The sequence below is a fragment of the Symphodus melops genome, assembly GCF_947650265.1.
Source record: "Symphodus melops genome assembly, chromosome: 13".
Lineage (NCBI taxonomy): Eukaryota > Metazoa > Chordata > Actinopteri > Labriformes > Labridae > Symphodus > Symphodus melops.
This window is the reverse complement of record NC_136703.1, coordinates 24,186,180-24,209,134: the sequence shown is the minus strand read 5'-3', so window position 1 is coordinate 24,209,134 and position 22,955 is coordinate 24,186,180. Positions and strand designations below refer to the sequence as shown.

At 46.3% G+C, this 22,955-nt stretch overlaps 2 protein-coding genes across 2 annotated transcripts in view; both read right to left on the bottom strand.

Moving 5' to 3' along the window:
• nfatc2a (nuclear factor of activated T cells 2a) overlaps positions 1 to 18,811 on the bottom strand; it is a 57,410-nt gene extending 38,599 nt beyond the window's left edge. The window contains exons 1-9 of the mRNA XM_079359282.1: positions 18,311 to 18,811; positions 17,057 to 17,987; positions 16,795 to 16,963; positions 12,879 to 13,081; positions 12,610 to 12,782; positions 10,252 to 10,392; positions 7,624 to 7,679; positions 7,417 to 7,549; positions 6,232 to 6,954 (exon numbers count right to left, since the gene is read on the bottom strand). Coding sequence (XP_079215408.1) covers positions 6,232 to 6,954; positions 7,417 to 7,549; positions 7,624 to 7,679; positions 10,252 to 10,392; positions 12,610 to 12,782; positions 12,879 to 13,081; positions 16,795 to 16,963; positions 17,057 to 17,987; positions 18,311 to 18,548 — 2,767 coding nt within the window. The 5' untranslated portion in view covers positions 18,549 to 18,811. The remainder of the gene's footprint in view (positions 1 to 6,231; positions 6,955 to 7,416; positions 7,550 to 7,623; positions 7,680 to 10,251; positions 10,393 to 12,609; positions 12,783 to 12,878; positions 13,082 to 16,794; positions 16,964 to 17,056; positions 17,988 to 18,310) is intronic.
• The window catches only part of atp9a (ATPase phospholipid transporting 9A), an 80,644-nt gene that overhangs the window by 24,065 nt on the left and 33,624 nt on the right, over positions 1 to 22,955 (bottom strand). The gene's annotated exons all lie outside the window — the stretch shown is intronic.

The following is a 22,955-nucleotide window of genomic DNA, read 5'->3' as shown; positions in this document are numbered from 1 at the left end:
TGTGAACAGGTCGCTCAGTAATCAGCAGGAAGGGATGACTGATCCCTTCATGCAGGCTCCACCATCTGTGTGAGCTCTGATGTTTGGACCCTGGAAGCCTCCTGTGTGTGTGTGTGTGTGTGTGTGTGTGTGTGTGTGTGTGTGTGTACACACACACTGGCACTTGGAGACATTACACGCTGGTGCCACTGCTTCCACTCTGCCTCGGGGAACTCATTAAGGGTCGATGAGTAATAGAAGTATTTCAAAATGGGCCAAAAAAGCTTTTTGGCCTGTAACGACAGTCATTAGAGAATACAGTGTCTGTGATTGAGTTACCATGGTAACAGGTTACACTGTTAGATCAGGGGGGGGTTCAACATGCATGTTAAAAGCTTGATATCAACATTGGGGGTTCAACAATTTGTTCAAATAGACATAAGCTTATAAAAATATATATATATATAAATAAAGGTGGCCTAGCGGTTAGTTCATGTGCGGAGAAGTCCTCCAAGCAGATGGCCCGGGTTCAAGACCGACCTGTGACTCCTTTCCTCCTGAGTGATTTCCCTCTCTCTCTCTCTCTCTCTCTCTCTCTCTCTCTCTCTCTCTCACTCTCTCTCACTCTCTCTCACTCTATCCTCATCCTGTGGAATCAAGGCAAGAAGCTCCAAACTGCTAAATGTCTCTACACTGTTAGCGTGTGCTGCCTTGAGTCAAATGGTGCGACTCATAACACACACACACACACACACACACACACACACACACACACACACACACACACACACACACACACACACACGGGGGATCAAAATGATAAAAACATGAAACTGTAAGAAAGTGCTGCATTATGGATTCTCTCCATGTAACAGCCTCATCTTTGTCTCCAGCTGATCGTTTGCAGATGTGAGAGAGAAACAAACAGCAGCTCAACGCTGAGCACATTTTACCGCCTGAGCAGCATCTGAACGTTACAAAAAAAAAAAAAAAAAAACCCTGCTGGAGCCGCCAGTTTTGGGTGCTCTGCTGTCGTCACCACGTCAGCGTCCCTGTTTATTTTAGTGTGCAGAGGAATCCCCTCTGACACCTAAATGCCTCACAAGACACTTTCATCTCCCAAGCGCTGCCATGGGAGGGGTTTTTTTTTTCTTCCTGCGTATAAATCGAGCTCAGAGGAGCAGCAGGAGCACCACAGCGGGGACGCATACAGAGGAGCTTTACTGAAAGTCATGAAGGGTTGGCACGGGCCAGATATTTGAGGCTGGGTACGAGGGAACACTCAGGCTCCTCTGTTCAATAGGTGAGTGTCTGGCTCCTGAGTTCTGCACCAACAAGCAGGACTGTTTACTGAAGAGAGAGAGACACACACACACAGTGTACAGTAGCGGACTCAGTCTCAGCACTAAGCGTGTGTGTGTCTGCAGTCATTTGCATGTTAATATAGTGTTTGTGTTTGTGTGGCTGCACGGTGTTGCTCATGGGGTTTTATATGACTGGGGTGAGTCGAGAGAGGCTCGCGTGTAATGAAAGCACCGAGCTGAAAACCAAAGAAGAGAAGAGAAAGCGGAGTGAGTGAAGGCGGACCGCAACGCTAACCACCGTGTGTCAGACTCCAACAGGCTAAAACATCCCAGCTGAATATAAACTAAAAGAATCGTTCCTTTAAAGTGAGCTGGGAAGGAGGCCGACTCGCTGCTAAATGTTCCAGTTCTGTACACAACAATCTAAGAGACACTTTGATGGGTTGACGTTGTTCATGCTGTGTTGAAGCAGCACATTCTGTCCACCCCTTCATTCATGATCCAGAGACGATCATCACAACCCTTTCACTGGATATCATGAGATTTGGTGCATGAATGTCCTTCTCTTGTTTCAGCTGTTGTGAAAATTGATGCTCAACCAAACCCCCCAAAAAAACAGCTGTAACGTAAAGGGAACTTTATCTTAACTTGTCATTTGATTTATGACCAAATCGACCAACCTGAACCCACGTGGGCTTTCTGTCTGGTGCCAGTCAGTTCAATAAGAACAACAACAAGCTTCATGAAGAAGACCTCCTCCTCCTATCAGCCTCACCATCGACCAGAACTTCAACTTTTCTACCATCATTTTCAATGAACCACACTGGATCTACAGACGCAGAGTGAGTGTGTGTGTGTGTGTGTGTGTGTGTGTGTGTGTGTGTGTGTGTGTGTTGTTTCACATGATTCCTCTGTGCTCGGTGTGTATTTGGGCCTCCGTCCTTTTAGAGCGGCTGCAGATCAGAACAGCTACTGCATGTGTAGAAATGGACTGGGAGTTTAGGCAGAAGTGCTGCTTGTCAACAAGGCAAGGCAGGCAACCGCACGGGGGGCCCCCAGACCCCTTAGGGGGCCCCCAGAAGGACTGACGAAATGACGTCCAACAGCAGTCGCTCAAAATGTCTAAATGTTGCAATGACTGTAGGAAACAGCAGACAGATTCACCTCTGAGTTTAGGACAGGATATCTGTTCTTAAAGGGCCCGTCTTCGCTCTGAATCGAACACGTGACGCGTCCTGAAGGAGTCGTCACGTGGTCATCACACTGTCTACACACACAGAAGCTGTGTGTTTGATCAAGCTTGCCAAATGGGACTGAAGTGAGCTGAGACTAATGCGTGTTCACGCGCCTGTTGCTGTGTGCTTTATCTCTCCTGCCCTGGTTCCTCGCTACCTGCTGGAACAATTTCACTTGCTCCACTGCCTCCGGGCTTTATTCCACACCCACTAAATCTGTCACTCGCTGCTCTGCCAGCCACTCTCTGAGACATGCCAAATCCCCCTGACCTTCTTAGCTGCAAAAAGGGAAAAGCAGGTTCCTACGGGTGACATTTTTCAGCTGCAAAAATAAAATATCAGTGAGTGTGTTGGGGCCCAAACAGGCGGCATGGGAACTTGTGCGAGGGCTGGGTATGAAACCCACCTCTGTGTGGGAGAGATAAGAAGACAAGCTGTGCTACAAAATGAAATACCTGACTTTCATGTAACACCCTTCACTCCAGTTGACACAGAGCAGGGCGGCTCAGAGATGACAGTTATCGACCACAACACTGTGACGATGCCAGGATGTGGCTTCACCACCTTTTTATTTTTTTTTATTTTTTTTAAAGTGACTAAAACAGATCTCGATGAGTAATGTTGCCATTCTCTCTTCGGTTATCGTCCGATGAATTGTTTGGTGGTCAGGATCACACTTCAGCACATTTGCAGGTAAACTCGGGGGGGGGATTTTTTTTTATTTTTTTATTTTTTTTTTTAACCACACTTATCTTCGCACTCTTTGAATGTTAGGAAATCCCCATTTCTTCTGACATTAAACGAGAGGGCTGGCGTGTTATCACCTGTCAGAGGGACTAAAATACGACTTTGATTGAAACAGTCGGGCCTGTTGTTTTTAAGAGGACGCCTCGTCATCGTATCTGATCTTTGAGTTTATCATGTGTCTGCTTTCCTTAAAAATACCCGATTGTGCCAATTCAATCAAAACCTATTTATGCTGCATGTTCCAGGTGATGTCAGATATGTTGTAGTGGTTTTCACTGGCAGGTGAGTCTTTGCTCACGTGTGTTATACTGGTTTCTACACATTACATTTTTCATTCTACTGCAGAGGAAGTAAAACAGGAATTATTTCATATCCAGTCATATTTCTTTTAAATATTTAGTTTGATTTTTATTTTACAGACTTCATTAATCCATGAGAGAAACTCAGGTTTACACTCTGTTATTAAGAGACACACACACACGGCCTGAATTACACACACTTACACAAACAGGATCTGTGCACATGCATTAATGCCTTGCTCAAGGACAACACAGCACCCTTTGTACTTTTTGTGTTTTTTATTATTCTTTATATTTGACATGTTTTAAATTCTATTTTATAAATTGCTAATTGCTTCTTATATTCTGTTTTATGTTATTTAAGCACTTTTTATTTTAGCCTTATTTCCCATGTTAACTGTTTTTGCACCAACACACCAGGACAAATTCCTCGTATGTGTTAAATGTACGTGGCAATGAAACCTGATTCTGATTCTGACCAGACCAACTTCCATATTTTAGTCCAGATTTGAACCGGCGACTCTCCACTTCCCAACCCAAGTCCCCTCCAGACTGAGCTACTGCCGCCTCCACAAGAATTAAATCACCTGCTGTTCCCGGGATACAAGAAGGGCAAGAGAGGGAGAGAACTCGCTCATCCTGCCGTTTGTTTTGGCGAGATTTACAGGGAAAGGAAATACACAATTAAAATTTAAAAAAAAATCCAAAGATTCAGAGGCCCCTGAGGGGATCTGATTGGCCGTCACTGCAGGATGATGAGAGGATCAAACGGCTGCCTCTGGTTCCTTGTAAATTCACAGCTCACAGCCCTGTTGCTGTTTACTGCGGAGGGAAGCCCTGGAAGTCTTATCCAAAAAACACTAATTCCATCGCTGGCCATTTTATTTTTTCTTTGCTTCATATTTTCCACTCAAACACACACACACACACACACACACACACACACACACACACACACACACACACACACAGCCCCTTCCCTTTTCCTGCAAACTGCCCTCCACCCTCCCCGCTATCTTACAGAGATCGGGATGGGTTTCTGGAGGAGAGCAGCTGCAAATAGGAGTTACTTGTGCCAGATTGGCAGAATCCCGCGGTCGGAAAAAAAGCTAATCCTCTGGTGGGTTCCCCCGCTGAATCGAGGGGCGTAAGGCCAAGGAGAAGCTGCGGCCAACTATAACAAACAAAGAGGCTTTCCCCAGCTCTCCCAGGCAGCCCGTTCCACTGTTTGACAATGGTTGCCATGGAAGTTGTTTTTCACTTCATAACAGTGTCAACATGTCCGGGCGGTCAGGAGAGTGACACTTTCTTTCTCCCTCCCTCTCGGCCTTTAAAGCGGGAGAGAGAGAAAAAAAGACTTGTTTCCTGAGGTGTGTGGAGCCAGACGAACCCGAGTGACCAGCACTGACCTCGGGTTATCTCCACGCTCAACACGCGTTTTTTAAAAAAAGCAAACATTCCGTGTCGCGGTCATGATCGGGACGGTATCGAAAAATAACATCAGCTTTAAAATAACTAACAAAGTCATGTTTCATATCAAATCAGTTGTAGCAAGAGAGAGAGAGAGAGAGAGAGAGAGAGCGAGAGAGAGAGAGAGAACAAGGTGTGAACAAATTTGTGCAATTTGGACGACTTGGACACATTTTTGGTGAATTAGCAACGAGACATGTAAGCTAACGTTTCACACATCTGTGATAACTTTTCATACATGCAATGTGTTTCCAACTTTACTTCATGTAACTTGATGCATTTTCCTTTCTATGAATACACATCGATATCATTTCACATTTACGAGGAGACGACGACGACAGCGTGAGGTTAGCCGGCTCACCTGAACTAAACACGAGGGAAGCTTTAGCTCCACAGTGAGGAAACGAGGCGCGCTCTCCTGCCTTGCTGCTGGACGTGACATTAATTCAGTCGGAGGCTAATCAGGCTGACAAGCTCAAACATAAACACATGAGTCACAATCCCTGTTATTTCCACCTTACATGGAACATAACTGCACCTCCTGCAGAAGGTTGTTTTAACAGTGTGATACTAAAGCACATAGATCATGCTGCTGTGTGTGTGTGTGTGTGTGTGTAAAGGAGATTGTGGAGATGTTGTAAATATCCTTGAATTGTTCTGAGGCTGATGTCTTATCGCACATCTATTTCAAAGAAAGCACTCGCTCATATCCATCACTTGTCGCCCTGTCGTCTAAAAATTCTCAACACAGAGAGGAAAAAAAAAATAAAGAAAAAAGATGATTTCCTCCTCATGTGTCTGTAAACTGATGCTATAAACACATTTCAAAAACTATACTTTACAAGGTGTGTGTAGGTGTGTGTGTGTGTGTGTGTGTGTAAAAGACAATAGGGGGAACAGTGTGGCAGGATTGTGAAAGAAATACTAAATCAGGCTTAAAGGTTTGATTTTTTTTTTTTTTCTGGAAACTTCTCCATTGTATAACTCAACTGTGCAATCTGTGTGTAAATCTCGTGTGTGTGTCCTCCTGATACGAGCTGGATCAGCCCGTCACCACGGAGCCTGATGTGCAGTACAGACACTTTTAAACAGTTCGTACAGCGACGTGTACGTCAGCGTGGGATTACTTCCTCATATTGTGACGGCCGACACGACACACTCCGGCTCTAGAGTATAAAAGCATGAACTTACACTCACCATCATCTAGGTAGGCCTGGTCCAAGTTCTCCTCCTTCACCGTCACCCTCCTCTGCCCGTCTCCTCCGGCCTCCATCTCTGCGGCGCCCGGCGGAGCTCGGCCTTTCTGCTGCCCCTTCTGAGCGTACGGCTGCTGCTGCTGCTGCTGCTGCTGCTGGATGACGGTGGGATAGTGCTGAGCGTTGGGCGCCGCTGCCTGGGCCTGGGGGGACGTGGGCGAGTGGGCGGCAGCCGCCTGCGGGGAGTAGCCGTCGCAGTAGATGACCTGCTGGCTGCCGGGCTCGGCGGGAGGGAGGGAGTGAGCGTCCCCTGCTCGGAGGAGGTGGTGATTGGTCGGGGAGAACTGGATGATGGACGGGTGCTGGCCTGCGCTGACGGCTCCTGCAGGCTGCGCGGGAGAGCCTGTGTGGACCAGGACGGACCGGTGCGGGTCGGGCATCATCCCTCCGGGCGGCTGATAGAGGCCGGGGCTGCCGCTCAGACCCTTCCCCCCGCGGGAGTACACGATGGCCGGGCTCTGCTGCTGGAAACGAGCGTCCGGGTTGGGGAGGCTGGAGCTGAGGCGCTGGCAGGACGCCATGCTGGAGATCAGGCCGTTGTCTGGATGGAGCACGCCGCGAGCGTTGTGGTAGTAGGAATGAGGGGACAAACCCAAGATCTGAGGCATGGTGAAACCCATGTGCTCCTCGTACTCGTCTAAAGGCTCCGTCTTTATGGATGGAGCTGCGAGGGAGACAGAAAGAAAGGAAACGAATAGATGTTATCAAAACTGAAGATCTATGTTTTTAGTTTGGCTTTTTTTAATTTATTTATTTTACATTTTTAGTCTGTTTTAATGAAACTCTATTTGAATCTTTAAAAGCTGAGACCTCAGTAATCACAAGTTTGTCACTTCCTTTACTTTTTTTTAATTTATTTTTTTAACTTGTGCATGGACGTGTAGATTTTCCGTTTATGTAATGCACCATGTTTTTTTTTACTTGAATTTCCATCGGGATCAATAAAGTATCTATCTATCTATCTATCTATCTATCTATCTATCTATCTATCTATCTATCTATCTATCTATCTATCTATCTATCTATCTATCTATCTATCTATCTATCTATCTATCTATCTATCTATGTTGTTCCATTGTTGTTTTATGAAAAGTGATCTCCTGATAAATCGGAGCTGCGCTCTTACATGCCAGCGGCGTGAAGGTGAAGTGCTGCGGCTGGCTGCGCTTCCTCTTGCCGTTGATGACGTAGAAGTTCACTTTGACGGGATGACAGGCGGACGTGTCTCTGTAAGACGGCACCTCCACGAACAGCATGCTCTGCAAGACGAGACACGGGGCGATGAGAACAGACACTGTTTGTTTCATTTCACAGAGCGGAGGAGAAGACGTACCGGCTGACTCTTGTCTTTGTCCACCGTGGCTTCCATCTCCCAGATTTGCTGCCCGTCTGCAGAGAGAAGAAGCAAAGCTGCTGATTTACTGAGCTGTAAACTTAAATAAGGTAGATGGCTTCAAGATGTCCTGCACAGCGGTGCAACTCTGCAAGTCTCGAGTTTGCAAATTTGGAAAACGCTGAATCTCAACTTATTCTAGAAATTGCCTTTGTGATGGGAAACATCCTGCCTACTAAAAAAAACACCTCAATTCTCCTAAACCCACAGAACACTGATCTCCTGCAGTCTGCTCCCTTCTCCTACAGAAATCAACATGAAATCTGATTTTTCTTTTGTTTCTTTGATATTTGAATGACATTTTTTGGACAGTAGATTTGCAGAACATGAATCCTGTTTGGTCCTTGTTGATATAATCACTTCTGTCATGTGACACAGCCGAGCACACCGGGATGTTAAGATGATCAAACCAGACCTACACAATGCAAAAATGCCAATCTTAAAAAAAAGAGTGTATTTATCTTTACATTACATTTAACATTCACCTCACAAGTCCAAATAAAAAAAAATGTGGGCCTTTATTTTTTAAAGATGGGAGAGAGAGAGAGAGAGAGAGAGACAGAGAGAGAGAGACACACACAGAGAGAGAGAGAGACACACAGAGAGAGAGAGAGACACAAAGAGAGAGACAGAGAGAGAGACACAGAGAGAGAGAGAGACACACACAGAGAGACAGAGAGAGAGACACAGAGAGAGAGAGAGAGACACAAAGAGAGAGAGAGAGACAGACAGAGAGAGAGAGACACAGAGAGAGAGAGAGAGAGAGACAAAGAGAGAGACAGAGAGAGAGAGAGAGACACAGAGAGAGAGAGACACAGAGAGAGAGAGTGAGGGGAATGACATGTGGAAAAGGAGCCAAAGGTGGGATTCAAACCCGGGCTGCTCTCTTGGAGCACGCACCAACCACTAGGCTACACTGGCGTCCCAGGATCGGGTTTCTCACAGTCGTCCATAAATCAGAAGGACACACTCACAGACGAGACGTGCTTTCAGCTCAAACACTCGTGGTTTCTGTTACATCACAGTCAAGCCGTCGTCCAGGTGAAAAGCTGGAAATGTAAACTCCATGTGGCCCAACACATGATCCGACATGATGCGCGTGGTGCTGCAGAGCGCCCTGCTTGGACTTCACTGTGGGTGGGAAACCCTCCGTCAAGCTGCCGAATTACAAACACATGGCTGAAATGAGTCAGCGAGAGGAAAGGGGGCTTCCACTCGTGTTGCCAGACGTTCCTCTCTCTCTCTGTAACTTTTGTTTTTACGATCAACTCCCTTCACGTCTTACAGAACGTGATGACTGCCGCTTTCTTGGCTCCGAGCGTTTGTTTGCAGGGATACCCCGACTCTCGTTCCCCCCGCGGGGGATTATTGTGTAACAACGTCGAAACAGAGAACGGAGAAATAAAACGGGAGAAACAGCCCGAGCAGGCTCGACTTGGCCGGGGTGGGGAAAAAACTTTCCCTTCCACTCCGCACGGCCCTCCCTGTTCAGAGGGAAACGCAGCTAGACGCAGCTGTCCCTGGATCAGAAGGATTTCACAGCTGCACGGCTCCACAACTTTGTGTCACACAGAAACTCAAACACCATGGCAATCCCTCCTCGTAAGATTTCTTTTTCCATCTCTGTCTTACTATCCATTACTGTGGTGTGTCGTAACACAGCGGCAGGGAACCCCACAGCAGAGAAGAAGCCAGGGCGTGCGGGTCCAAGTCTTAGTAGAGACAGGCTGTGCAAGAAGTCCTCTCTCTCTCTCTCTCTCTCTCTCTCTCTCTCTCTCTGAGACAGAAGTGGAGTCAGTGAGTCACAACATCAGACAAGCAGATGAACACAGGGAGCAGCCAGAGATTAAGAGAAGAGTCCATCATTAAGGACAGGTGCTCGTCCTTCATCCCAAACACATCTCATGAAAACTTTGTTAAAAAAGAGCCGAAAGGAGTCGAGTGACCTGAGATCGAACAAGCTGACAATCATGCCTTCTTACTTCTCATCATACCATCATATTCTTCATTTTAACTTCCCTGACAGCAGGAGCACTGCTGTTTCAAAGCGTCTTTGTTGGTTTGTTTGCTAATGGTTTGGCCCCCAAAACACCAAGTCAGATTCCTTGTATGTGTGGATGTAAAAGCTGAAGCCGATTCTGATTCAGTTAAAAAAAAAAAAAAAATTGTTTTGCACAATAAGGAGTCTGAGGTGAGGCGTCTATGTGACACGCAGGGCAACAAAAGACTCGTCTGAGACACGATGGAAGTGAGAGAGGACCAAAAGGGCAGAAGGAAGTGAAGCCGCTTCGTTATCGTCGGGATCATGCAAATAACTCGGCTGCTGCTTCATGTGTACAATGACGGTGTTGAGGTGACCAACATGCATCACTGTCACGTTTGAGTTATGTGGCCTCTCTGTGACTCTAAAGAAGAAAACAGCCGCACACATTCGTAGGTTTGTCAGGCAATGTTAGGTAACAAAAACTGCATGAAGATTCTGCGAAAGAAAAAAAAAGAAAAAGTTTTTTCTCTCACAGATTCCGGGGCGACACTGTGGGATGATGTGATTGGACGTCGCACACTCACCCTGGGTTTTCTCCAGAAACACCACCTTGGAGTCGGAGCTGAAGTTCTGCCCGGTCAGGATCATCTGCTGGCCTCCGAGGACGGAGCAGCTGTCCATGTCCTGCTTCTCCACCATGGGAAGCTCGTGTGCAGAACGCTGGGCTGCAGGGACACACAAAGGGGCTGCGTGTTACATTCAATGTCTTTAAGTCTATCAAACCTGCACGAGCTGACGTGCCGCACAAAAAGAAAACAACGAACAACAGCAGGAAAGAAATGAGAAGGGATTTTGAGTTTCCTTTTTTTTTTTAAAAGATAAAAAGTTGCTCCAGTCTGGGCTTTTTTTTTTTTTTTTTTGCAGTCTATTTGAGGTTGCATAAACTTCAGCATGAAAAAAAAAAACGGCTCACTAATGCACAACTGCCTTTTTACCAAGAAGTGAGTGTGTTTCGCAATAAGTGAGTCATTCAAAGATCACGGCCCCCGCTTTCAGTTTGAATGAGCGCTATTATAAACCTGTCAAATAAGAAGCGAGGGAGATAACAGGCACGTTTGCATCAGCGTACAGTGTTTGTGCAGAGGGGACAAAATAAGAGGAACATGTCTGATGGCATGTTGCTGAAACAGCCCTGTAATATAAAATACAAGCTCCAATCCTAAAGGTTCAAATCAGTCACACAAAGACAGATTCATCCCAGAGTGCAAAGACCATAAACGCGCCAGGCTGTGTGTCGATAATGCGTGACATCAGAACTCTTCCCACTAGAAGAGCTGTCTGATGGGGACACTCAGGGGGGGATTCTGACTGTCACTGCAAACTTTGCACATTTTGAGCCACTGCTGTGGTTTCGAGCTTATCAGCCCTCGGGGGGGGGGGGGGGGGCCGTTCTGGCCTGGGGCCCCGTTCTTCAAAGAGTCGCCTGACCTGTGATTCTTCTTGCTGTTCTGCTTCGTACCAAGAAAAGAAACAAAGAAATATTCACTCACTCCAACAGACCGACTGTAAATGAAAGGGAAGTCTGAGGACAATCTATCAATCCATTTGGCTTCTTTATGGACAGACCTGCTACAGAGGACTTAAGACTCCGTACTTTAGGGGGCCAGCACAAACCACAAACCACAGCAGGAAAAGATCTTCAGCCAAATCAGAATAAATCGAAATCAATCCAATCCAATGCTCTATAATATATTTCTGTTCAGTTAATAAATGTGTTGTGAGCGGCTCTGAGTGCAAACATCATAAACAAACTGAATCACAATTTGTATTTTTAAATTATATCGAATAAATTGGGGGTTTTTTTGGGTTTTTTTATTTATGTATAATCATTCGTTTTATGAAATTCTCCTTTTAAATAAACTAATAATAATAATTTCTTCATATATTTTTTATTTTATTTTATTTAAGGACTTCCCATGTTAACAGTTTTTTCCTTGTATATGTAAATGTACTTGGCGATAAAAATACGATTGTGATTCTGATGACACTGATAAAATAAAACATGAAGAGGCAGATGATGAGTGTTGGACCCATTCCTGCTGTCTCCTCGTCTCGTTTTCACCCGTTAGCGCAGCTGAAACTCCACACTCACTGATGCGAGCTGAGGCGTCGACAAACAACCCCGTGACCTTTGAACAGGTTTGTTGGCACGACTCCAGCAGCTCCTCCTCTCACACACACACACACACACACACACGTCGCTCTGATCCACCTGGCTGACGTAACACCAGGTGTCACTGGAGACGAGTCGACGGTGCGCTCAGCCACACCACGTGCTCCTGACGTCCTTCCTGCCACGCACAGGGAACTAAATGTAGGCAGTTGATTCCTCAGAAAACGAGGGGAAGCACGCTGATAAATCCAGATGTTAACCTGCGTCATGACTTTTATGATGACAGGAGTGAACTCCGTGAAGTCACACGGGAGATGACGTCTCGACGAGGGTGTTGGTCCAACGCTGAATGAGGGCCCTGTTGTTTGCCTTTTGATTACAGCAGGCGCTTTAATAAGGCAGTGTACACATGTACTGATGTACCCAAACACAGATTTTACTACTCTGCACATACAAACAGGTACACACACACACACACACACACACACACAGAGACGCATGCAGCGCCCAGCGACTGGCTGCATAAAGGTGTCTTTGTGCACCGCGACTCCGGACTATCAGCTCAGCTCCAAAATCATTTGAATGTGGGTTCCCTTTTTTTTTCTGTGATGTTTATTCTGTGTAAAGTTTGACCTCAACAGGAAACACACGTGGGTGTAAAACACACACCCGCTACTGTTTTTCCTTCTTTTTTTTTTTTTTTTTTCAGAGGTGAAACAGCACAAGAAGCTCATCTTACTGTGGAAATGATTTATGTGTGGCTGCTTACAGCACTCGATGGGATGCGAGGCCACTTGTAGGGAGACGTGCTGTCCTCCGGGCTGAGGTATGTGCACGCGAAACACCAGGCGAACACGCGTGTTCTTCCGCCCGATGTCCGTCTCGCCCTTCCTCAGCTCGATGTCGGCGTTCCTGAGCTTCAGGATCCCAGCGCAGTCGATTCTGTGTGGAGCAGCGAATACGTGATGAAAACATCTGAAATGACTGACTGTGTGTGTGTGTGTGTGTGTGTGTGTGTGTGTGTTGATATATTCTCACATCGCTTTCATGTTGTTCTTTGGCTCCAGCGGGATCTCCAGGACTTTGGTGCCGTGGATGATCTTCTCATAGCTGGTTGTGGTGACCGTCTTGCCGGTGATGCGGTGGACTTGATAGAAGGCGTGGGGCTTGAGGATGCGCTCGTCGGCCGTGCCGATGAAGATCTGCAGGCCGAGCGGCTCCTTGCCTCTGTAGCCGTGTAACTGCATCACAAAGCATCACAAACAGAGTTATTTTTAAAGCGATGAAGCAGAGATGAAGAATGAAGGAAACGGCTGAGTCACTCCAAAGCGGCCCGGTTTGTCTTAACTCTACATATCCAGATGTTGCCCCCACCCCCTTCCCAAACAGAAGCACCAAATCACTGTGAGAGCCTCGTGTAGAAGCATGAGTCTTTGAAGCCAAAAAAAGAAAGATCACCTCGAGGACACGAGGATTAGCGTCTGCAAAACAGTATGAACGAGTTCACTTCATTGTTTCTTGCCAGTTTGCTGCACTCTGTTATGTCAGACCTGTCAGAGTCGTGTGTCCCACAAATGAAACGGTGAAGCTGCAGACAAAGAGGCGGTAAGACGGAGGTGTTACTCTTTAACCCTGACAGTGCCTCCTGAGGAAACCTGCAAAAAACCACAAGGCACCAACTTGCATCTGAATGCCGCTTTGTGCAAACACAGATGTGTCTAACCTTTATCCTAGAATAGCATCACGGGGTTGTTGAAGAGCGAGAAAAAAAAAAAAGCACCGCACCACTACAGAGAGCGTAGTCATTTTTCAGGGTTTACTTTTTTTCTTCCTAAAAGGCCACAGGACAGGAGTGTTTGTTGTAATCTGATCAGGAAAACTCCCCGCATCATTGTCGTCAATCGGATTTCAGAAAAGATTCTCTGAGCTGCTGAATGTGAGCAGGAGTACGGCCGCATGAATGAGACACACACACACACACACACACACACACACACACACACACACACACACACACACACACACACACAGCAGAGTGAAACACTCAGCAGGCCATGTGAGCGCTCGGCTGGTTGTCATGGCAGTTGCAGGAGCAGTGAGTCATGACGGAGAGCGGCGTTGGAAAAGTGGAGGGTTCGAGGCTGGAGAGAGAACGAGAGGGGGAGAGGGAGAGAGAGAGGGAGAGAGAGAGGGAGGGAGAGAGAAAGAAAGAAAGGGAGAGAGAGGGACAGAGAGAGAGAGAGAGAGGGGGAGAGAGAGAGGAAAAACAGTGAAGAAGGAGGAGAGGAGGGAGAGAGAGAGAGAGAGAGAGGGAGAGAGGAAGAGAGGGAGAGAGAGGAAAAACAGTGAAGAAGGAGGAGAGGAGGGAGAGAGAGAAAGAGCAAGAGGGAGAGAGAGAGAGAGAGAGAGAGAGAGAGAGAGAGGAAGAGAGGGAGAGAGAGGAAGAGAGGGAGCGAGAGCAAGAGGGAGAGAGAGAGAGAGAGAGAGAGAGAGAGGAAGAGAGGGAGAGAGAGGAAAAACAGTGAAGAAGGAGGAGAGGAGGGAGAGACGAGGTGAAGGAGTGCAGCCGTGTCTAGCCAGGCCTGACCATCTGATTGGACGGGCAAACCAGGCAGAACTGACCTCAGGGTGAGGTTTTGGAAAAGACGCGACAGAAACTTTATTTTCAACAAGTCTCTACTATCACCAACAGAAACAGCTTTGAAATGTTGCCACGGTAACGGAGAGAAGAAGGGGAAGTTTGAAAGTTTCAACATGCTGTGTTCAGATTCAAAGACGTGACCGAGGTTGTCGATATTCTTAATACTTGAGTACTTTTTTCGATCCACCAAGTGTTTTTAAACGATACGATGTGAATTTTTTTTATCACAACTGAGCGGCGCTGTGCACGGGTCTCCGACAAGGGGCTCGCCAGCCACCGGGAGCTCGCAGGCCCTCCATAAGTCGCTCGCTAAGCAAATCCAAAAAATATACAAAAAGAAAATAAAAGAAAAAGAATCGACCCGATGCAGAAACAAAACCTTGTTCATAGCAAAGTGCATCTACTTACTTTAAGTCTACATCTATCGAACCAGATTACAACGCAGTGTCAGAAATCTCAATAAATATACACTGCAAAAACAAAACAACAGAAGGGGAGTAGAAGAAGCTTGCAATATGTTTTATTTTTTCAAACTAGCTCTCATCCTTAACAAAGGTTGGAGACCCCTGGCCTAGTGGTTTGCATGTACTAAAGTCCAAGCAGGCGGCTCAGGTTCAAATCCAACCTGTGGCTCCTTCCATGCATGTCATTCCCTCGTCTCTCTGCCCCTGATTTCCAGCTCTACACCCGGTTGTCCTGTCTCTATAAAAAGGCACAAACTGCCCGGCATCAAATACACCCAAACAGGATCTTATGAAGCTAAAGGTTCAGTTTGTGAAAGGTCAACAAATACGGACGTTACTCGAGTCATCGTGGCGTCTCATAAAGATGCGAGAGTAAAAGACGTCACACTGTCTGAACCGTACGATGGTAATGTGGAAATTTGGACAGTGTGCAGGAATTCGCTGCCAATGTTGGTAATTTAAAATAAACTAGAAAGAGTAAAGAACTTTCTTGGACGCCATGGTGTTGAAACAGGCTGCAGATATTGTTGCGTTTTGACAAAGTTCTGGTGTCGTGACAAACACAGTTGTGAGTGTAAAAAAGAATTAGAAAAAAAACCCGACAACTTGCTTTTCCGCCTCCATAATTATCTTGACCACATGTCTAGAAAGGCAGAGTGTTTCAACATGTCAGAAGTCAACAAACGAGAGCGTAAGAGGAAGTTATGGACAACATGAACACGGATCTGTTTGTGTGGTTGAAACCAGGGGGGGGGGGGGGGGGGGGGGGGGGGGGGGGGGGGGGGGGGGGGGGGGGGGGGGGGGGGGGGGGGGGGGGGGGGGGGGGGGGGGGGGGGGGTGAGGGCGGGGCGTTCACAACAGCAGACTATTTAAAGCACAAATGCTGAAAATAAAGCAAATCAGACAGTCTGTGGTGCTCACTGGTCTGACTTCAATTCTTACGCTACATGAACTAGTAAAGCTGCGGTGAGAGTAAATCACAGACAGTTTAAATACAGAAGAGGCGGAGCTTCGTAATGAGCAGGAAACATCCCATCAGGCTCGCCCCTTCGGCCCCCCCCGAAAGCAAAAGGCTGATTAAAACCTGACAAAAGGATGTCATAAAAGGCTCGTTCAGTATTTTGAAAAGCAGCTTTAGTCACATCAGTGTTCTGATTTAAAGGTCCAGTGGGGAACTTTTTGTGTTTGTGGTGATTTTGGCGCTCCCTGTGGACAAAGCTGTAACTGCTCTCTGCTGACTTTGTCCTGTAATTATTCAATATAGTCATTTTTCCCTCAGTAGTCACATGTTTTTACTTATCAAGAACCTCTGCCTTGCGTGATGCAAAAACAGCATGCAGTCTATCACTTCGTCTCACACCTCGACGCCCCCCAAGCCCCCCCCAAGCCCCCGGCTGTTTCAGAAGTTAACTTTATCAAACTAGCCAGTCTCTCTACTGATGGTCCCGTTTGCTTCGAGGGTCAAATGGAGGCATCGATATCATTTTAATTCTGTCTCATCAACCTGCTAAAAACTCCTCCCAAGAGCATTAAAGTGAGGTCCAATGGTTTGACTTTAATCCGGTTTTAGCTGATAACGTCACAATGCCATATAACCTGTCCTGCATAGGTCAGAAACCATCATTCATTTTCCTCCCTAAAGAGGGAATTGTTTGTCTTCTCCAAAAGCGGAGCCTTCATAGCGAGGTATAAATCATGCCTGCAAGCCAATGAGCTCAGAGAAATTCAAAAACAGGAACTGAGACACAAAAAGGGACCATGAATCCTCAGATTCAGCTGGCGTAGATGTAACATGTTTTGGTGGTGATTTAAGGTGAGGTCAGCTCTCTCTGTCTTTGATCGGCCGTACCTGTACAACAGGATGTCCACCTGTGGGGGCTTTGACTGCCCCCCTGCTCCCCTCTGTCTCATAGTGAGCTCTGTGATGCGGCTTTGGCTGGACCTCGATGTGGAGTTCGTACTGGTCTGTGCGACGGGGGATCGGCCACTCCAGCGGGGGGAGAGACGCCACAGGGATGCTGCAGAAGACGAAGGACAGAAAACATGAAGTTAAGCTCATCAGTGCACGCTGCGTGTTCGATGCCGCTCTCTCCGACTTTCTGCTCGTTTACCTGCAGATGCTGGAAACGAGAGGCTTGGACCAGATTGGGGGGATAACAAAGAAGGGCTCTGCTGCCTGTTTGTTTTTTATGTCCTGGTCACATGACACCAGGTAGTTTCCCTCGACGTGGTTCTCTGGGTACAGAGTGTAAACTTGGTTGGATGTCTTGACTATTTTGGTGGGCACTAGGTTCGGCTGACCACCGCCGAAACCGTTCATGGCATCACTGAGGCTACTGTGTGAATAGTGGGCGCCGATGTTTGGATTATCGTGGCCGCTGTTAGGGGAGGGGCTGCGGGAGCGGTGCCCGGGGACCAGGCCAGGGTTCCTGTACATGTCGTAGGTGCGTTTTCCCTGCGGAGAGGTGGAGCGAGAGCCGGGTCGAGGGGAGGGAGAACGAGGACCCAGGCAGCCGTCCTCAACTAGGCTGGTGCGAGGGGATGTTCCCGGGGAGGTGCGGGGGGAGCCAGTGTGGATGTTCTGGAGTCGGGGGCAGAGGTCTCCGGGGTTCTGCCCGTTGCTGGGGGACACACAGGGAGAAGCCCAGGGGGAGTAACTCTCAGAGTGCCAGCTGGTGGAGGAGTTACTGCTGGCGGGGCTCAGGCACTGCGGCTCACGGTAGGACAGGTTTTCATGGCCGGGCACGGTAAGGGTGGGTCTGGGGCTGATGTTTAGGTGCTGGTTCTGCAGGGAGTCCCGACCATGACTGTAGTGCTCACGGGAGGGGGTGATCTCGATCCGCGGGCTCAGGGCCAGGCCTGCAGGCCGGGTACTTTCCAGGTAGTTCCTGGCCTGGTTTTCATATCCTGACAGAACCTCGGTGTTGTGATCGCTGTAGGAGGGGCTGCAGGACTTGATGCCGTACGGAGAGGCCTCCTCCAGAGGGAACGCCTGCTCAGACTCAGGACTGAGGACTTTGTGAGATGCGAGGTTTGGATCATCTGCAGGAAGAGGATCACAAAATCAGCCAAAAGTTTCCAGAGATGTAACAGTTACTTTTGTTTATGTCATGCCATCATAAATCAATCTACAGCAACAACTTGACACGTCATTCAAATACACATCAACACGTGTGTGCGTAAAAAGCTTCCTCCCCTCTCATGGCTAATAATTCAGAACATTCATCAAGCAGCCTTCCTTACTTCCTGTTTTAATTATCCATTCGCATGAATAAACACTGCAGGTCAGATAATAATCCTGAGCCTACAAACAACACAGACAGTGAGAGGAGTCAACCAGATGTGCCAGAGCGCCGCGGACAAACCTTGATTCCCTCCTGAAAAGTCGCTGCAAGGTGGCTCATACTCAAACAAGTACTCAAACTCCAAATCGTCATCGGGGCAGTTGACTCGACTGAGCTCTTCCTCCAGATCTTTCTCGTCGTAAAAAGAGGTCATCTGTCTAAAGTGTGTTTTCTCCTCAGAGTGCAGGTGAAGCGACGGGGGACCGCGGGTCAGGTGCTGCAGCAGCGCTGATGTGACTTTGGGGAACCTTGCTCGCATCGGTGAGCGGCAGGGAGGTGAAGCGACCGAGTTTCCTGTTTGAGTTTATTTTCAGAAGAAGGCGGGTCTATCTTCACTCTTGAATGCAGACTTTTTTGGAGGTTATCGCTGAGTGTGATCACGCCTCCGCTGCTCGCTGATGTGTCGAAGATTAAAAGAGGAGAGAAAAAAAAGGGGAAACGTGTCGCTTGGTGTCGATGAATTACTGCCCCAGCTCAGACAGTTTACGAGTCTTTTGACAGCGTGTGCAGCCTGGTGCTGCCCCCGGGTGTCCGACACGTTGCAGTGACACAGCTGGGTGCTGACCAGGTTCATAAACCTGTTCAACGTCCTGCGTAAAAACGCGCGCTGGAGCGATCAATCATACCCGTGTGTGTGTGTGTGTGTGTGTACTGTAGCCTACGTGTCAGAGTGGTCAGAAAGGATTCATTACGGAGCACTTTTGGATCAGATGTCATGTGCATTGGCTCATTTACAGCGCGTAAAATACGCGGCACAGGTCGCGCGACTCCTGAGGGAATCCCCAGATTCACGCAAGACGCCGCTCAGATCCTGGTGCGTTCCTCCCACCCACCCACCCGGCCAACAGTGAACGCTCACTCAGCAAATCATACACACCACGAACCCCAATAACAAAACAAACAAACAAACAAAAAAAAATCAAAGAGTCATGTGATTTTTCTGGTTGAATGTTTGAACGAGCGACTATTTTATTTATTGGTTATGAATGTATATCATATTGAAAAAGAACGACTTTCAAAAGTGCCACAGATGTGACAAAATGAAAACTACAAACATTCAAATCAACAATCATGACGAAGCTTTTTTAAGTGTTTGGGAACAATAGTGTTGAGGCTACCATGTTCTAATTAGAGAAACGAGTCCATATCGTAATTATAGTCACACCCACTGTACAGAACACAGAAGCTTTAAAACATGTAAACACGCTGATGCCATCTGGTTTGGTTCTGTCTCATGTCATCACCTAAAATAACTCGTGAAGTGTCATGAAAACTTGATTCATTGTCAGCATGTGATCAGCCAAAGCGCGTCAGTGTGTCTGCCTCCAAACATCAATATCCAAAAAGTGTTAAAGACACATGAGACTTATAGCTACATACATTCAGCTCAAATCACAGCAGCCTGAAGCACGTTATGGGTAAAACCACTCTAATCATTGAAAAATCAAATGTTTTGATTACCAGATAATCACAACACTTCAGCAGTACCTTGATCCATGGACCTCATGGTGTGGTACTGTGCCAGCCTCCAAGCCTCTCTAAACATCTGGAGGGGGAAAGAGAAGGCGAAAAAAAATACAGAAAAAGAAAAATATAATTTCCGCGAATGACCGTAGAAGAAGAAACTCTCTTCGGCTTAAACTGTTCAAAAAAAAAAAAGGCGAAACAGGATTTCTAAAAAGTTCAGTACACGTTTGAAAACTTCAGGCTGCGATACGGCAGCTGCGCGCAAAACTCCGTCTCTGTCACTTAAAAAACATGCAGCCGCATCAGCTCCAGCAGCGGTTCTGGTATGAAGTCCCCCTTCCTAGAGCTCTATAAGGATTACTTGAGTATCAAGAGCGGCTTCCTTCCCCCGCTCTGGGTGTTTATAATGCTCCAATGCTGTAAAATAACGGGATTCCCTCAGTGTTTCCTCCTGTTTGTGCGCCTTTGCCATGGAAACCTGGAGCCGGTCCATGTCGGAGACTCAGGGCTTTCCTGCAAAGCCCCACACTCAGGAATCCATGACGTCTCCCAGTCCTGAGCCAAGGCATTTCTGCGGCTTCTCTCAGACAGTAGCACACAAGAACTTCATTGTGGGGATGAAGAAATTACTGTAGGACGCCGAGGGAGAGAGAGAGAGAGAGCGAGAGAGAGAGAGAGAGAGGGAGGGCGAAAATAGTTTAAAGCTGAATTACAGGATCCGCTGTATGAAATTTACTCGACACTGTTTGCGAGACTGAAGAGTTCAACTTCTCTCTCAATTTGAGAATAATTTGGAGACAGTGTGGCTTTAAAATGTTTACTTGAGGCAAAGTTCAGTTCTGAACATGGAATATAGAGAATCCCATTGTTTCCACTGCGTGAAGCAGCTACTATCTAATATTTCCATTTCCTAATGGAAATCTGCAGCATATTCTGATACTTGAGTGGAAAAAAAGGGATGAACAGGACTGCGACACAGACTGACCCCAGACATATTCTCCATTGCAATATAAGTTACATAAGGAAGCATCTAAGGGGGAAAAAAGTATGGATATTTTGGATGCCATAAATACAGACTCACTTTTTCATTTCCACATGAAACTTAAACATGAGAGACATAAGAAACGTTTGACTTTGGAGACTTGAACCTGTACAAAAGTATACTGAAATAAGTGTCTCTTGGTGAACAGTGATGATGTTATTAGACCACAGCATATCTGATGAGCTGTCTCATACTACTTTAAATCCAACACAGACCTCACTGCTCTGTTGGCAAACAATCCACGAGTTAGTCTTATGCACTCGTCTGAGTCATGTCTCAGTTTATGTGCCGTCATGTATATTAATAGCTCTCGTCTGTCGAGGTTCACTTTACAGTCGCAGCCTCCTAAAATCACATCACAAGCGACAACTAAACCTGTCACAGAGTTTAAGCGGGACGTTTGAATCTGTGATAGAAGAAGCTGTGATGCCACACGCTTAGTAGCCTATACATCGAAGAGTTGTCAGGTGTTCAGGACACACAGAAGGCTGAAATTGAGCCTGACTATATTTACTTGTACTCAAAGGCAGGTGGCTGAAAATGTTGCTGTTTCAACATAAAACCTGTTTCACATATTACCCAGGAGAGGAAGCTGTAGAATAAACCATCCAGAAGGGCCAAGCTAAACTTTACATTACTGTTTCATTGCCATGAATTGAGGCCAGCGCTGCTGCTTTTAGTGCTGTGCTGTGCTCACCTTATAGAGGCCAAAATAAAGAGTGAAAAAACAAGAAAATCCACAGATGTATGTTTGGATTTAGCACATCCATATCACCATTTGAATGTATTCAAATTAATGAATACAGCTTCCAAATGTCCACAGTCATTGCTAAAGTTCAAAGACAACACCTAGCTTAAATCTGAGGCGGGAAAGGTAAGCAGGAGAGTAAATACTCTAATACATGACCACAAGTAAGCAAAGAAATGAATCCTTAAGAACGGGCTCAAACAGGACGGTAATCCCTATGCTGCAAAGTTTAAGTATTAGCGCAAAGTTAAGATGGCAGATGTAAATGGTCGGGTAAATAAACTGAAGAGCTCAGACAGTTGAACATTTGATGATAAGCAGGTGAGGAGGTGTTACTTAAGGTGGGATATGTAAGGCCTGAAAAGACAAACAAAAGACTGAATATTAAAAACCAGTGACTTCTTATAAACAGTTGTAGCACACGTTGAATGATACAAACGCGTTTTGCTTGGATAAAGAGATCCGAGTGTCTGGAAGCTAGAAGTGCTTAGCCTAGCGGGCTAGCTTAAAATCATGACATGAAGCATGTTGGGAAGGCTCTGTCTTCAGGGTGACCAGCACTTCCAAACTTGAGTATTCACTAGTTACATTTTGTTTGTTCATGTTTATTTTACTTTAATTGGGCTGAGAAGGCTAACATTTCACAACCTTGTGATGAGCTAAGCTAAGCTAACATGCGGCCTAGCTTCCTCATTATGGTAGCCTACCTTCCAAATAAGAATAATATCCGACCTCAATATCAAAAAAGTAAATACTCACATTTTGCAAAATGTCTTCTGTTAGCCTATATAGGAGTAATAATAATAATAATCATAATAATGAGTAGAGTAGCAGCATAGGCTACATATTCATTTCTGGCTTGGTGAGGCTTTTTGCTTCGTTGTTTAATTATTTTTCTAAATTTACTATCGCAATTTGTTCAGTACAAACTCACAGCAAATTGGAACTTTCTTATTCTTTAAATAATGAAACAGTGTGCAGACTCGCAGAGTCCCAAAGACACTTTAAAAACTTTTAAAACAATCATAGTTCTTGAAACTTAAAGGCCTTTTGTATAATGTGATCTTCTTATACACGTAACTTTGGTTATCTAACAGAATTTCCCAACTTGCTCTAAAATAAGAAAATATGGCTGAGTATTCATTTTGAAATGTTTAAACAGCCTGTGGTGTTTTCTTGTTGTTGCCGCCATGACAAAACACTATTCTCGTGGTGAAGTTCTTTTGGTGAAACGTCCTAAAAATGTAGTTGAAAGCTGCTGTTTTCTGTCAGATATAAACGACCCTGCCTGTTGAAATAAATACAAAAAGACGAAAATATCACCAAGAATTTACCATGAAAGACGCAGCTAGGGTTTCTCTCTACGCCCCCAACCGTGACACAACTTTCAGCAATTTGACACAAATCTG